Source organism: Chaetodon trifascialis, chromosome 9 (genome assembly GCF_039877785.1).
Source record: "Chaetodon trifascialis isolate fChaTrf1 chromosome 9, fChaTrf1.hap1, whole genome shotgun sequence".
Classification (NCBI taxonomy): domain Eukaryota; kingdom Metazoa; phylum Chordata; class Actinopteri; order Chaetodontiformes; family Chaetodontidae; genus Chaetodon; species Chaetodon trifascialis.
In genome coordinates this window covers 27,012,366-27,027,195 of record NC_092064.1, presented here as the reverse complement: position 1 = coordinate 27,027,195, position 14,830 = coordinate 27,012,366, and the positions used below count along the sequence as shown (strand labels likewise).

At 47.5% G+C, this 14,830-nt stretch overlaps 3 protein-coding genes across 3 annotated transcripts in view; 2 read left to right on the top strand and 1 right to left on the bottom strand.

Moving 5' to 3' along the window:
* Positions 1-8,985, bottom strand: part of tyw1 (tRNA-yW synthesizing protein 1 homolog (S. cerevisiae)) — a 45,238-nt gene extending 36,253 nt beyond the window's left edge. The window contains exons 1-7 of the mRNA XM_070971226.1: positions 8,851-8,985; positions 8,429-8,556; positions 8,125-8,247; positions 7,742-7,843; positions 7,154-7,348; positions 6,708-7,001; positions 5,373-5,495 (exon numbers count right to left, since the gene is read on the bottom strand). Of these exons, the coding sequence (XP_070827327.1) occupies positions 5,373-5,495; positions 6,708-7,001; positions 7,154-7,348; positions 7,742-7,843; positions 8,125-8,247; positions 8,429-8,556; positions 8,851-8,914 (1,029 nt within the window). The 5' untranslated portion in view covers positions 8,915-8,985. The remainder of the gene's footprint in view (positions 1-5,372; positions 5,496-6,707; positions 7,002-7,153; positions 7,349-7,741; positions 7,844-8,124; positions 8,248-8,428; positions 8,557-8,850) is intronic.
* A 397-nt stretch (positions 8,986-9,382) lies between these two features.
* LOC139336693 (uncharacterized) lies at positions 9,383-11,948 on the top strand. Its single transcript, XM_070970876.1, has 3 exons — positions 9,383-9,898; positions 10,117-10,216; positions 10,372-11,948. The coding sequence occupies exons 1-3, from the start codon at positions 9,651-9,653 to the stop codon at positions 11,695-11,697; spliced, it is 1,674 nt and encodes a 557-aa protein (XP_070826977.1). The 5' UTR covers positions 9,383-9,650; the 3' UTR covers positions 11,698-11,948.
* Positions 11,949-12,650: 702 nt separating this feature from the next.
* Positions 12,651-14,431, top strand: sbds (SBDS ribosome maturation factor). Its single transcript, XM_070970374.1, has 5 exons — positions 12,651-12,863; positions 13,126-13,255; positions 13,354-13,554; positions 13,634-13,798; positions 13,948-14,431. The coding sequence occupies exons 1-5, from the start codon at positions 12,736-12,738 to the stop codon at positions 14,071-14,073; spliced, it is 750 nt and encodes a 249-aa protein (XP_070826475.1). The 5' UTR covers positions 12,651-12,735; the 3' UTR covers positions 14,074-14,431.
* The last annotated feature ends 399 nt before the right edge of the window (positions 14,432-14,830 follow it).

Genomic DNA, 14,830 nt, shown 5'->3' with positions numbered 1-14,830 from the left:
GGTTTGAATATGCGGTAGCTGCCTGCCACATGATTTGACGCTCACCACTTTAAGGAACTAAGTTAAAAGAGCTCCTCCAAAGTGTTTGATGTTCGACAGGCCTGAAGATCAAGGGTAGGGATTCAGCAGTCCTTGCATGACTTTGTGTGAGACAACCATTAAGCACTGCATGGCATGATCATTTCTGAATAAAAGGGGAATGTTCCTGTCCAGACGGAGCAGGGGAGGCCTGGCTGAAGGCCCTTCAGGGGCCCAGTAAAAGTTAAACAAAGTACCAAAACAATCGTTGGGCTCTTTGCAACAGCAGCTGTCTGTTTTATGCTGAAGCTGCTGCGGCATTTGGAAGATTAAGAGTTTCCTCCAGGCCAGGGCTGCATAATTGCAGAACAGAATATTTGTATGTGCATCTAATACATGAGAGGTGTACTGTTTACAGATACAACAGATGATTGATTAAGTCCTGCCTGAGTGGTCGTCCGGCGCTTTGGAACAGGTATTACCTTTCAGAGAGGCGTGACGGATGAGGAACGTTTGAGATTAGCCACATTAAGTGACAGCTCCACCCAATTACTGTAGTGCTGCCACTGCTTCGACTCGTCTGTAGGGATCTATATGTCATCTTCTCAACACGGCAGCACTCATACGGGGCCAATACTCTGTCAGCAAACGTTGACGAATGCTCGAATGTGTATTTTCTTGAGGAACTGAGACAGTTCACTGGTTTCTGTGCAGCTCCCTGCAGGGCGCCGTCCCTTGTTCATTGGCTGCACGGCTCTAAATGCTACAGACATGTACCACTGAGTCTCAATAGCAGCTCTGACAATACTGGGGAAATAAGCCCTGTGTGCTTCAGCCAAGCCGGTCTGGTCACTTGATCTAAAGCAGGTTCTGTTATTGTAAATGCCATGAGAGCAGTGGTTATGGACCAAAACAGTGAAGCTGTGGGCCTGACAGCTGAACAATGAGCTGAAACCCACTAAAAACCTCCGTTAGCCAAGAGGAGCTGCAGATTCAGATGATAAGTCTCTGTAGCTTCATTACTACGAGGGGCTCCTTTCACAATGTCATGATTTGGAGGCTCTGCTGTGAGTGTGTAAATACACAGCACATACTGTTTACTGTCCATATGAGCAGGACCTCAGAGCCCATTTTTACTGCCCACAAACCTGATAACGGTGTAGCTCCCTACATAGCAGCCCCATCTGCTCTGTGCAGCTGAGGCCGTGTGTGGCCGCCATTAACCTGCCTTAGCCCAAAGTACATTAAAGATTCCACGCTCGTAGCAGCGGCGGCGGCGGCCCCTCGGAGGAGCGGCTCCTTTGTTGACGGGGGACGCTGTGAATAAGTGAGGCATCATGCTGTGTCAGAATCCTCCCGCGTCTCCTTTCAGAGTGGAAAAGGATTTGGCATTGTGCCGGATGACATCTCGAAATTTCCTTCCAGATATTTTTCTCATCCACTTCTCTGCAAATGATCTGAATGCAGAGGACGCTGTCAGTGCAGGCGTGCATCAGCTACCCTAAGGTACAATCAAATGGTGGTTTAGGTTCAGCACATTTCTAAACCAGGGGTGTAAATGGCTAGTTGCCACTGAGGTGGCCTGAAGCAAGGCCCTTCATCCCGAGCTGCTCAGTGGAGCTGCTCAGTGGACGGCAGGTCAGGCTGCGGTGCGGAGTGGCTTCCAGGTGTGAATGTGAGCAGGGCATTCCTGAATGCAGTGAAGTGAAGTGAAGCTCCCCTGAATAAATACATGTAAAAGAAAAAAATCTAAAATGTTATTGCATCCGCAAAATTGTGACAGCAAAGCAACACGCATCCAACGGAGCAACAATCTGTCCCCGTGGTGTTCGCGTGCAGGCCGAGCCATTAATCTGGCCCCGGTCTCTGGCTCCCACTGCTCGGCTTTCACCCTCACTCAGCAACTCGCAGACATGCAGTTAGGTCCGGGCCCGTCTGGCCCAAAGAACTGGGACATCTCACAGCACCGTGGACACAACAGGGGGCTGATGCAGACGGACAGTACAGCGATGACACACGGTGCAAACAGGTGATCAGGCACAAACATCAAGGTGCACGTGGGTGAGAGAGCACAAGAGAAGGGCACGTTGATACTTCATTGTTTAGAAATGCAAAGCCATCATGTACACAAAGCGGTGAGTACATGACGTCAGTGGCTTTAATAGTTTTAGTAAAAGCCCTTTAAGTTAAAGCTGCATCTTCATCTCTGCTTTCTCCCACTGGACTCTGAGCTGAAAACAAAAGCTGAAAGCTATCTGGCAACAGTCAGGCAGCATAAAATGAACCACTCTGGCAGGAACAGAAAGCTCCAAGGACAAAGTTTAGACTCCAGCACCTCAACATTTGTGCAGAATCAATCAGAGAAACAAAGAAAATGAAGCTTACCGGAACTACAGCCGCAGCCAAAGCCTGATATAGACTAAGATTAGGCAACACGTGCCAACAGCAGCCTTCCTGCCAATCTATCATCTGGTACGATGAAGAAAACCAGCTGTGGAAAAAGATGACGTATCCTCATCGTGTTTCGCAGCGATCCACTCATCAAGCACCGCTGATATCAACAGACAAACCTGTCTGTGCTGCATACGGCTCTGCAGCCTTCTGCTTTCTCAGCACTGGCCTTAAGCTACAGGCGTGACGGCAAAGAGAAGTTTTAGGTTGGATGGGGCGACTTATGTGATCTGTGAAGAGAGCAGACAGCTATTGGGACTTTAATTCAGTGATTCTGAGATCAAAATCAACGACAGACAGATGCTTATTTCAGTGTAATGGGTCTGAGAGCATGAAATGTCACAACCTATGAAACTCATCACTGGGTTGGTTCAAAAACAGACTGACGGATACTGAGCATGAAGTATTTCTCCTGTGATATGAAACCCCTAAAAAAACATTTCTCTATTTAATAATTCAATGACATTTCAGCAACTACTTCGACACGCTCCCTTGGAAATCATTTGGGACTGAATTTTAAGAGAATGTGTTCGACAAGCTGTTTAGTCAAGATCCAAGAGGATCAACAGTGAGCGCTGGAGAGCCTCGAGATGAAACACAAACAAGCACCACTGAATGCAAAGTGCTGGTGTTTACTGCTCTTTATATGCAGTCCTATGGGTTATATAGTTATAATGTGAAAGCACTGCCATCATTAGTAAGAAACTGAACCAACATGGACAGCATTGGATTGGAAAACATCAGTCCGCATTCGATGGCAGCGTTGAAAGCAGCCACGCAGGACAGCGCTAGCGGTAACCTACAGTGAAGTACAAGCCAGTGCTCTATCCCACGGTGACAAACATAAAGTTTCTCTGAATTACAGTAAATCACCTGGACATAATCCATTTAAGCAGCCCTCATTCAAAGCGCTCGACTACAGGCTCAGACAGCCGGTGAGGTTTAGCTTCAGTTCGGTGACAGAAGGCTGGAAATGAAATAAAATCTGCCAAATGTCGGTCCTCGCTGGTGTGCAAAGAGAATTAATGCAAAGAGCTCTGGAAGTGAAATGACAGCGTGGTGTTAAATGTCAGAGCAGGAGTTCACTCAGAGACTTGAGCCGCCTGCAGCTGAGTCTCTGGCATCACCTAGTGGTCAAACGCAGCCTCCGCCTGTGCCTATGAGACGTGTTTCACAAAAACAGCTGGCTGAACGCTTCATCTGCAGCTCCATTTTTCATACCGAGCGTGAAATCCATCCAGCCTTTATAACTTGAGACAGCTTATTAACACAGAGTGATACAAAACAGATATTAAACGTCTGGACCTCTGCTGACGCTTCACTGTAAATAAGCTAACGAACATATTCCAGTCAGGGGAATTTCTTTCTTCACACTTAATTTGCAGCTCGGCTAAATACTTGTCGTCTCTTGGCAATAGCAAATGTTCAGCGCGCAAACTAATTACGTCTTGCGCCGCCTGCTCTGTGGGACAGAATTATGCAAAAACACTCATTTGTTACACAGAACAAAATTGTCATCCTGACATCCAAGTGCGATGACACAGGAAGGAATTATAACTATACTTAACTGCTGCAAGACAAGTTGGGATACTTCCACAGCAGGTGAAAAGGAGGTTAATGCAGACATTTGGCCGTCACAAAAACAAATGTGCAGAGTCTCAGGGGAAAGAATGACGATGGGACCCCGTGGCTCCCTGAATGAAAACACTTCATGAAATTTTTAAGAAGTCTGGCTCCTTCACTGCGCTGAGCCTCCCGGGCTCCTCCATCGCCTGATGTCTCTTTAACTCTGGCGGCCGTGATGCATAAACATGTCCATGCAGGGCTTACAAAGAGGCCTGTCCAAGCCTCACAGAGCCGACACACTGCGCTGTAATATTCATGTCACATGCGAGGGGACAAGCCGGGGAGGATCTGCTGTTAAAGTCATGTTCGCTGTCTGCGTGAAACACGGACGCTTCGGCTGCAACCAACCTGTCGTGAAGCGTTACGCTTTGATGAGGACAAAATTCAGAGAGGCTCCGATCAGCTGGACTATTATCTGAGGCGTTGATCAGAGGTCAAAAGCTTGGATCTAAACTCGACCCTCACGTTTCTGTCGCAGCCGCGGGGAAGCGACATCTTGCAAGGATCATGTTGATGTCTCCAGTTGAGGCAAGCGTCCAGAGGACATACTGTAAGGCAGCAGAGACATTCATCAAGTGGTGTTAAAGTAACGGGACGTTCATTATATCCATCAGTCTCAGTGTTTTTGCTCCAAATACTATTAAGTTTTACAGTTTTACAGCACAAGTTTAAATGGAATAATCTGTGAAAATATTAAAACTTAGGCTATTTTTGGGGTTGTTGTTGTTTCAGGTGCAGCTCTGTCACAGAGACATGACTGTCCTACGTGTCTTTTCCTCCCCTCCTGTGTCACAGCCCTTGTGCTGCAGTCTATAGAGGACACTCACGGTACCTCTGCCTTCTCATTTTTCTGCCTTTCTTGACTCACTCGTTCCTCACAAGTCTGTGAAGTGGGCGTCTTCGCTCTCACGCAAGCCTCCGCTTCTTGCCTGCCGGGGGTCTGGTGTCTATCAACCCATCTGCCATTTCTTCTCCTCACTCCACACTGAGATTGGACGAAGGCACAGGAAGCTTAAAGCCACGGCGGTGCCCGCTTATAGACGCCGCAGCGCAGAAAATAAACCTGCTGGATGATGATTGGAGCTCTGGTTTAAAATGATTCAATGACCACCTAACTGTAACACTGTGAGGCAGGCAGCTGAGTACCAACATGTGTTTACAAGCACAGCAAACATTCCCGATGAGAGCTGCAGAGGAGCAATGGCGACACACTGGAGGTGAAAAAGACGTGTACACATTACTGAACAAGGCGTCACTGCGCTCATGGAGAGGCTAACCTTTGCTTTCTTGGCACTGCTCATGATGTTGCCCAGATCCTCCATGTCAACCACTGACCCTGACTTTTTCTCATCTTGCACGCCAGACTCCTCCTCATCACTGCTGGACTCCATCAGATCCTCCTGAAGCGAGAAAGAAGGGAACAGAAAGGAGGACAAACTCAGAGATTCAAATCTGTTCCAGCCGATAACCAATTAGAAACTTGCAACTGCTGACATGAATTCAGCGGGAGCCCGTATGGAGCGCATTCATTGTGGAATAAGAAAAACCATGTGCGTGTTTATGGTGTTTCAGAGGATCTGTCACCAAGTTTCTGACCACACGTGCAGCGGCAGGATAAAGTGCGTGAGCGCTGCGGCGGGTAAATAAATCACGCTCGCAGCAGCTCTCAGTTCCGGCTGAATGTCACTTCAGCTCTGTGCGATTTGGCTCTGAGGTGCCTGCTGCCATGACAACTGGTCTTCTGTGTGCGCTGTGATGTGTTTGAAAGCTGTCACATATGTGTGTCTGCGTGTGTGTGTGTGTGTGTGCTTGCCTTCTTGTGAAACGTGTAATTTCAGTGATTGGTGAAAAATGAAAAGTGCTTTTCCATATTGTCACATGATGGATGCTTACTGTTAAAAATACACATCAGGGCTACTAAATGAGGACCAGATGAAGTGAGAGGAACACTCCTCTTCCTCAGCATGAGGCCGTCAGCCCATCCACTCCACTTCAGCCTCCTGTCATGTTGCATGCGCCCTCATAATACTGAGAGACGACATCATCAGGCAGGGGCATCAGCCACACTTTGTCAGCCTTGCTTCCTTCAGTGCTCACCAGCTGTTTTCTCCTTGTATTCCAGGTCAAGGGGGGCAAGATGGAGTCGATTTGGGCCAATCGGACAAAATGTGGAACTCTTTCTTCACGCTGTGAGGCAGCAGTTTAGGAGTTTTGCTGCGGTTGTGACATTTCTGGGCTGCAACCTTTGGACGGTAGGTGTGCAGCCTCCAGCCAATAACAGCGAGCAGGTGACAGGAACACGTTCGAGAGGAAGTTATGCAAACTGTTTACAAACTGCTGGACTGTACACCTTTAATATGTGTGTCCCTGTGAAGCTGATCAGAGCGCTGCATCAAAAAACACTGTTTACGTTTCATTAAACGTCTAAAAGTGAGCTACGATGTGTGAAAGGTAACGGACACTCGGTCGATCAGCAGTCCAGATCACTGCTCTGACGGCTGGTCGGCATTCATCTCTTTACTAAAGTCACTCTGCAGCTCCAAAAGTGAGACCGTGCACAGTGTGCCATTAAAAACACATTAGTGATATAAACCCTGTTTTTCTGCCATTACCTCAGAGCTGACATTGTGCAGAGCTGCCTCCTCCTCCTCCTCCTCCTCCTCCTCCTCCTGTCTGTTCTTCCTCTTGTTCTTGCAGGAGCCTCCAGTCTTACAGTTCCCACTGCAGCTCTTTTTCTCACCCTTGGCCAGAGCTTGAAGGCGGTTCAGGAACTTCACCTTCCAGGCCAGGAAGTCTCCCTGGATGCTGCCATTGCGGCTCTTCACCACATTGCAGTCGCCCTCGACCCTGGTCATGATTCGCATGCCACTCAGCATCCAGAGCCACTTGTCCACGTTTTTACCCACCTGGTGAGGCAAGAGGAAAATATAACTTCCTACGACTGAGCTCCAGCTGTCATCCTGGTAGCTTTGGATATTCTCTGAATAACTGACTTTAAAGTATATTATCAAGCAGCATTGTTACTCCTACAAAACCTAATATAGAAACTATTTCTTACTGTATTATAATGGCCTACGTAGACAGAGTTGCCGAGCCCAAACACTGCATATCTGAGGCCTTTCAGGTAGGTCTTCCCGTATCTGAAGTCAGTGGACGCCTCCTCCAACCACTTGCAGAACCACTCGGCATTCTCAGTGGGCTGTCCGTCGGTGTACGTGGCCACAAGAAACACGCAGACTGACCTGCTGGTGCACTGAACGCACAGACAAAAGGAAGCCAGTGATGCTTTCAATCACAATATGGAACAGCACTGTTAATTTCAACATGAGGAATTAAATCACGCAATAATCTCGAGAAGGACAAGAGCTCCACGTTGTTCCAGGAAAGTTGCCAACATGCATGTTTCTGGCAGTTATTACTCATGAAAGCTCGGCTCACTCGCGGCCATTTCTCTTGTGACAGCTGTTGTCTCTATGGCTGTGTACGAGCCACATCATCTCCTGTTTATCTCCCTGTGCACGACACAGCGCCCAAAAAATAAAAGGAGAGCATTGATGAAAACAATCCACGTTTCTGGATCTGAGCTGGATTTGCGCATCACGTTTGTCCTCTGAAGGAAAAGCTGAGCTGGCTGGACATGTCTTACCTCATCAGCGAGTCGATCGTCCGGATCGTAGTCCTTCATGTCAATCACCTCTGCTGGTAAACCCAAAGCCGTCACCTCCTCTGACAGCTCTGTCGCAAAGCCCTGAACAGATGAAGTCTCAGTTAAACCTTATCAGAAATCCCAGAATGGTACGTTTATTATGTTTCGAGGTGTTCACAGGTTTGCACATGGGTGTGGTTTCATGGGTCCACCTGCATGGCTCTGAAGTAAAACCTCATTCTGTGAAACTTATGAAGCTTTGCTGGCTGATCAAACTCAAAAGTCATTTTGGAGGCCACTTTAAGTCGCGTGTCATGTTTTGTCAGTCTTGTTACACTCGACTGTATTGCTTCTTGTTGTGTTTTCAGTGTATAAATCTGTACCTTTGCTGTTCCAGTCTGCGAGCCGTAGAAGATTTTAACTCCAGACACGTGAACCTCAGCGTCTCCATCATTGTTCTTCACAGCTTTGTAGACCAGCGAGCCAACGTCTCTGGAGAAGCTTTTCTAAAAACACACAAAGACAAATAAACGACAGGTGGTCTCGCACGTGAATCTTCCTTTTTATGCAAAGATCTTTTTGGAAACAGCAGTGGCCAAACACACAAAAACAGCACTTCAAGAGAGACACACAGGACAACATGTCCAGGAGCAAACATAAGTGATGGTGAGACATGAGACAGCTCACCTTCGTCAGTGCCAGCTTCAGTGAGAACCAGATCCCGAAGACAAGTGCAGCTACTGAATACAAGTAAAGCCTGTTGTGCCATATCGACGTGAAATAGCTCTCAGAGGGACTGTGGTCATTCTGTGACACTGGGGGGACATAAGACATTACACATTGCGTCCTCTGGTTACAGACAACTGATACGACTAATAATAGTTAGCTGACTTCACGACGTGGAAAAATGCAACGCAGCCAGGTTGTGGCTTAACCTAAAGCAGCAACAAGTAACATAACGGCAAGATTAACGCCAACCTTTAGTCACCTGCAGCAAAGAAAAGGCGGGTGACCTGCTAGCAATGTATGCTAACTGTTCCTACAGTTAGCTAGCCCAAACATAACGTAAAGTTAGTTTACAGTTCCGTTATAATGTCATATAAGCTCACCTTTAGTATCCGAGGTAGACACATGACTCACGAAAAGCAAAATAAGTACGAAGAAACTCGCCATCGCTACAAATTGTACTTTAAAATACACAGTCCCCTCCAGCTGGTGCTGTATGCTACCATATTGTTTGGCCGATGTGCATGCTGGGAAGAGTAGTTCTTTGTATTGTGGACGTTACGCTCGAGAGCAAATCAAAGTTTGGTAGCAAAAACATATTGATTCATCACCAAAACGCACATTTCTTTCGGCTAATTGAACGATTGCCGTCGTCGCAGCGCGGTTTTACACTTAATTTTATGTTATTTTGAATTTCTTCACCGGAAGTACGTCTGTCTTGACACGCGCCTCTGTCTATTTCGGACATTTGTTTTGAAAGTATTTACCGGAATAGTTAGTTTAACACTGTGTCACGCTTCTTTTTTTCTTTCTTTCTTTTTTTTTTTTTTTTTTTTTTTGCAAGGTTAACGGCAATTGTGAGAACTTGAAGCTAGGTGGTAGCTCGGTCAGTTAAAGCTCCAGTTGGTAACTTGTATAAAAGTAATGTTTTGTCATATTTGCTAAATCTGTCCCTAAGCCCGGACAGTAGTACGAGACGTATTAAAAGAAAAAAAAAAACAACAAAAAAAAAACGGCTCCATTGGTCCCACCTACTGCTCCTACTGTGATTTGCAAGAATCCTGTGCGACCGAGACAAAACAACCAATCAGAGCCACAGGACGGAGTGTCTGACATCTGTCAATCACTACTCACACACGCTGCGAACCGCCCCGTCTGTCAGGAGGTTAATGACAGGACAGCAATGGCGGAGCAACGGCCTCCCCCAACGGGGAAACTGCCCATACCGCCGCTGCCAACAACAGCATATACGGCTAAGACGACGAAAAAGAAGAAGGCAGGGCTAGAGAGACAAACAAAAAAGAAAGAACTCGACCGAGCCCGAGATAAAACAAGGATCAATATCGGAGCAGCTTTTCAGGGGTGGAGGGAGCTTCGTGACCTGAAAGGGTTTAAAACCGACTCAGAGTTGGCCACGTTTCTGCTTGACAGGTAATCACACCTGCTTGGTTTCTGTTTGTTTTGACTGATGTAGCGGCTGGGCAGAGTTAGCTTGTTTCCGATGCTAAGGCTAACGTTACCGGTTGTCACGGCAGCCGCGCGGACGCCGCGGGGAGGAGGGGCTTGGAGGCAGGGCATGAGGGGGAGTGACTGGAAGTTGTGTTGGTTCATATTTAAGTCTGCTTTCTTCTCCATCTCACCTCCTGCAGCTACAGAAACCAGTGGAAAAGCCAAGTCAGTGCCTCCATCCCAACAGAGGGAGATCAACACCTGACAGGAGGCTCAGGTGTGACGCCAGAGATCCAACAGGTGGGAGTTGTGCATTCCCTTGCTCCACATTTTTAATACTTGCAATAAATACTTTTTGCATTCAGTTTGATTCTGAGGGTTTTATCACCTGAATCATAAATTATGTGTCCTTTGCTTGCACCTGATCTTACCCATATCTTTTCTATGTATTACAGGCATGGACAGCAGACGACACCCAGGGCAGCACCGCAGGGGTCGCTGAAATAGTCGCTGTCATTGATGACGAGAGTGATGCTGTGGATGAAACGGAGGAATCGGGTGATCAGGGTGATGTGGACTCAGACGAGGATTGGGAGCCGGCGAAGCACTGTTTGCAGGCCAGAGCGCTCGAAGAGGAAACAGATGACAGAACTGGAAATGAAGAGGAAGAAGGTTCTGATTGTCCTTCGCTTTCCCCCAAACACAGTCAGCTGTGCACAGACTGTGGCATGTTTTTCAGAAAACAGAGGTCTCACACGTGTGAGCACAAAGTGAAACCCTACTCATGCAACATTTGTGGTAAGAGGTGTGTCAGCAAGGTGGCGCTAAACTGTCACAGCAGAGTCCACGATGAAAACTACGAGCATCGGTGCAAATACTGCCACGCTACGTTCAAAACAAAGGTGAACAAACACACACACGAGCAGACACACCTCACTCAAGAGAAGCCCTACAAGTGTCCCGACTGTCCAGAGACGTTTCTCACAAATAAGGACCGCAGCGTCCACCTGGAGGACCACAGAGGCCCCCGGAGGTTGAAGTGCGACGTCTGTGGGATTCAGTTCGCCATGGGGCTTTCTCTCCAGAGACACCTGGCCGTGCACACGGGAGCGAGGCCGTTCAAGTGTTCGGTGTGCCAGCGGGGCTTCAGCCAGGCGAGCCACCTGAAGTCCCACATGCGCCTGCACACGGGGGAGAGGCCTTACAAGTGCCAGCAGTGCGACAAACGCTTCAATCACAACGTGAGCTTGAAGAGTCACGTCCAGCGTTACCACGCATCGGATTCTGGCTGCCAGCAGAAAAAAGAAAAGAAAAGGGAAAGTGACACTGGTGATGGTGAGGGCAAGAAAAGCACAAACTCCAACTTTGACGATGTAGAAGAAGAACAAGATGCAGAAGAGGAGGTGCAGAAGGAGACAGCAGGCCTGCTAAAAAACAAAAAGAGGAGCACGGGTCGACCGATAGGAAGGCCGAAGAGAAATGAACCCGGGAGTTTGGTTCTGGCGGTCCAAGTGGAAGGCCAGCGTTCAGAGACCAAGACTAGAAAAACGCTGCTGAAGCTGAAGAGATCGCACTGCAGTGAGCCGAGCCACAGGGACTTCGATTCAGCAGGGGAGGAAGAGGAGAGGAGCGAGGAGGTGATGTCGAGCAGGAGCAGATCAAGAGGAAGGGCAAAGATTTCGGACGGTGGCTCTGAAGAGAAGAAGAGGTGCAGCAGACAGAACGGTGGCGAGAGTTTGGGGAAGCGCAGAGCAAGAGCGAGGAGAAATCTAGTGGTGTGAAGATCATTTAAATAAGAGCTGAAGAAGTTGTTTGCTTTGAATGGCTGAAAAGAAGAGGTGGACATTCATACAGAAGAGGACTGAGCTCCTAGAAAACTGCATAATACGACAGATAAAACATCGGCCAGGGCCACGCTCAAATGTTTACCATCAAGAGAAGCTGTTTCTTTATTTCATACTTTGGTTCTTGTTACCTGATGTGTATACTATAGGATCAAACTGAATAAAAGCATATTACACAGGGTTGTTATTAAGTATTGTCCAAACCTTTATTGTTAATAATACTGCAGGATGTTATGATGATTTGTCTGTAAACTGTTTGAAAGTTAATCACACGCTCTGCTGACAAAGGAGGTTTATGATTGCACTAATTATTCTCTCTTGATAACAGAGACAACAACCAACAATTGTATTATTCTTTAAAAGTCATAGCAGTTTTCGTGCTGATGTTGAGCACGAAGCCGTGACATCAGGTAGTCTAATGCTTGAAGTACTAGAGAGTATTGCTACCCTCTGGTGGTCACAGTGAGTAACTACAAGTATTTCAATCGCAAAAGTTAGACATAATAGGACAGTAGTAGTTCCGGCTACACCACTAAAAAAAAGCTTTCACAATGGACATGTTACGTGTATAATGATGACTATAAATGCTCTAATTTCAACTATCAACTGCTGCAGTTGATGGTTGGTTAAGGCAAATACAATAATGTGTTAAATCCTCCAGTGAACAAAAGCTGTAGTTATGCACTGTGTGGAGTACACTGCGCAGTCAGTACACAGCATATTTACATACATTACATACTATTTCACCCGTATTTTTAAGAAATTGTTTTTTAAATTATTTCAATTTTAGTTTTTAGTGGATGCTCATAAATCACAATTTAAACCAACTAAAAAAACAAAAACGGGGACGGAACTGTTGAACAGCGTCGATGTGTCACAGGGGACTCTTTAGAGAGGCGCACTTGGAGCGCAACCACAACGTTACCGTCCGAAACGTCAGACGTTAGACAGAGCGGGCTGTAAACAAACATAAACATGTCTATATTCACGCCAACAAATCAGATACGGCTGACAAACGTGGCCGTGGTGCGGATGAAGCGAGGCGGGAAGCGCTTTGAGATCGCCTGCTACAAGAATAAAGTTATGAGCTGGAGATCAGGAGCGTGAGTAACGACATGTTTCACTCAGTCTTTACCCAAAACGTCTCATCTGTTCGCCTCTTAAAGTCAACAGACACGTGTTTGGTTTGATTTCTAAATGTCCAGCTGGAGCAGTGCATTTCTTTAAGTACTGTACTTTTACTTTGGTAAAGATCTGCGCACATCCTCCTCTGCCGCTTTAACGCCTCCTCAAGCTCCTTCATCCAACATTAAAACTACCAAGAACAAACATCCACTGAATAAATATTCAAACGTTTTGTTCCAGAGAGAAAGACCTGGACGAGGTTTTACAGACACACTCGGTTTTCGTCAATGTGTCCAAAGGACAGGTGGCCAAGAAGGACGACTTGACCAAAGCTTTCGGCACAGATGACCTGACAGAAATCTGTAAACAGGTCAGAAATACGTCCCACCTCTTGTCCACATTAAAGACCTGTGCAGTGTTCATCCTCGCTCCCTCACCTGTCCCCTCCCTTTGTCTTCACCTGGACAGATTCTGGCCAAAGGAGAGCTCCAGGTGTCGGACAGGGAACGGCAGACTCAGCTGGAGACCATGTTCAGAGACATCGCGACCATCGTGGCAGAGAAGTGCGTCAACCCTGAGACCAAGAGGCCGTATACGGTCAGTCTGATTGAGCGGGCGATGAAGGACATCCACTACTCTGTGAAGACCGGCAAGAGCACCAAACAGCAGGTGAGGAGACGCATCAGCTCCGGGTTTGGTTGTTGTTGACACGCTCTAAGAGTCTTTGTCCCGGCCCCGCTGCCCGCAGGCTCTGGAAGTGATCCGGCAGCTGAAGGAGACCATGGAGATCCAGAGAGCCCACATGAGGCTGCGGTTGGTGCTGCCGGCCAAGGAGGGCAAGAGGCTGAAGGAGAAGCTGAAGCCGCTGCTGCAGGTTGTCGAGAGCGAAGACTTCGACGAGGAGCTGGAGATGGTGAGGGTCGTTTTTAAGGCTGTGGATCTCTGCAGATTACCATCAAACGTCAGCTGAATGCGCCGGACGCCTTCTGTCCGTTCTGTCTGTGTTAACGTCCGCGCCTCCTTCCTCCTCCTCCTCCTCCTCCTCCTCCTCCTCCTCCTCAGGTGTGTCTGGTGGACCCCGGCTGCTTCAGGGAGATCGATGAGCTGATCCGCTGCGAGACCAAAGGCCGAGGTTCTCTGGAGGTTCTCAGTCTGAAGGACGTGGAGGAGGGAGACGAGAAGTTCTAGTGAACTAACCGGTCGGGACTCTGCACCGAATCCACACTAACACGCTTCACCGCAGCACACGTTCATGAAGAGCTCACACTGACGTCCGCCGCCCTGCCTCGCTGGCTCTCTGCGCTCACAGGATTTCTTTGACTCATTATTTGCCAGACGTGCGTGCCGGGTGGAATCTGTTCTGCTGCATTCACTGAAGTATTCAGTTTATTTTAGCACTTGTGGACCATTAGCAGAACTCCATCAGTCCTCCTGTGCCATGTGTTCACGCCCAGCATCCCATTTTAAGGATCATTTCTTTCTCCTAATGATGTATATTTTGTCATAATGAATGACTTTGCTCTGTCGAAATAAATATTTAACCAAATGTTTTCTTTTTTTCCTCACACGACCCCAATTTAGGTTTTTGCTTCATAATGCAGAAGCATGTTTTGATGGTCAAAGATCATTTTGACCTCATAAAAACACATTTAATATGCTAATTATGGCATTTTCTGGCCATCATTCTATGCCATAACTTGGGAACAGAAGGCAGATTGTGACGCACCGCTCACCTAAACACAGGTATTCTCCCTCATGGCGGCGTCGCTCCCTGATGGCGAGTGTCGCCCCCAGCAGGACGGTGCTGCAAAAGCTGCTGAGGAATGACCAGAGGGATGTCATGGCGTCCACCAAGTGATCCCAATCCACTCACACGTCCCTGAGGCGTGTTGGAAGTCAGATCCACGAAGGCTTATGTTTTTACATGTTTTTAAAAAGTGTTTTT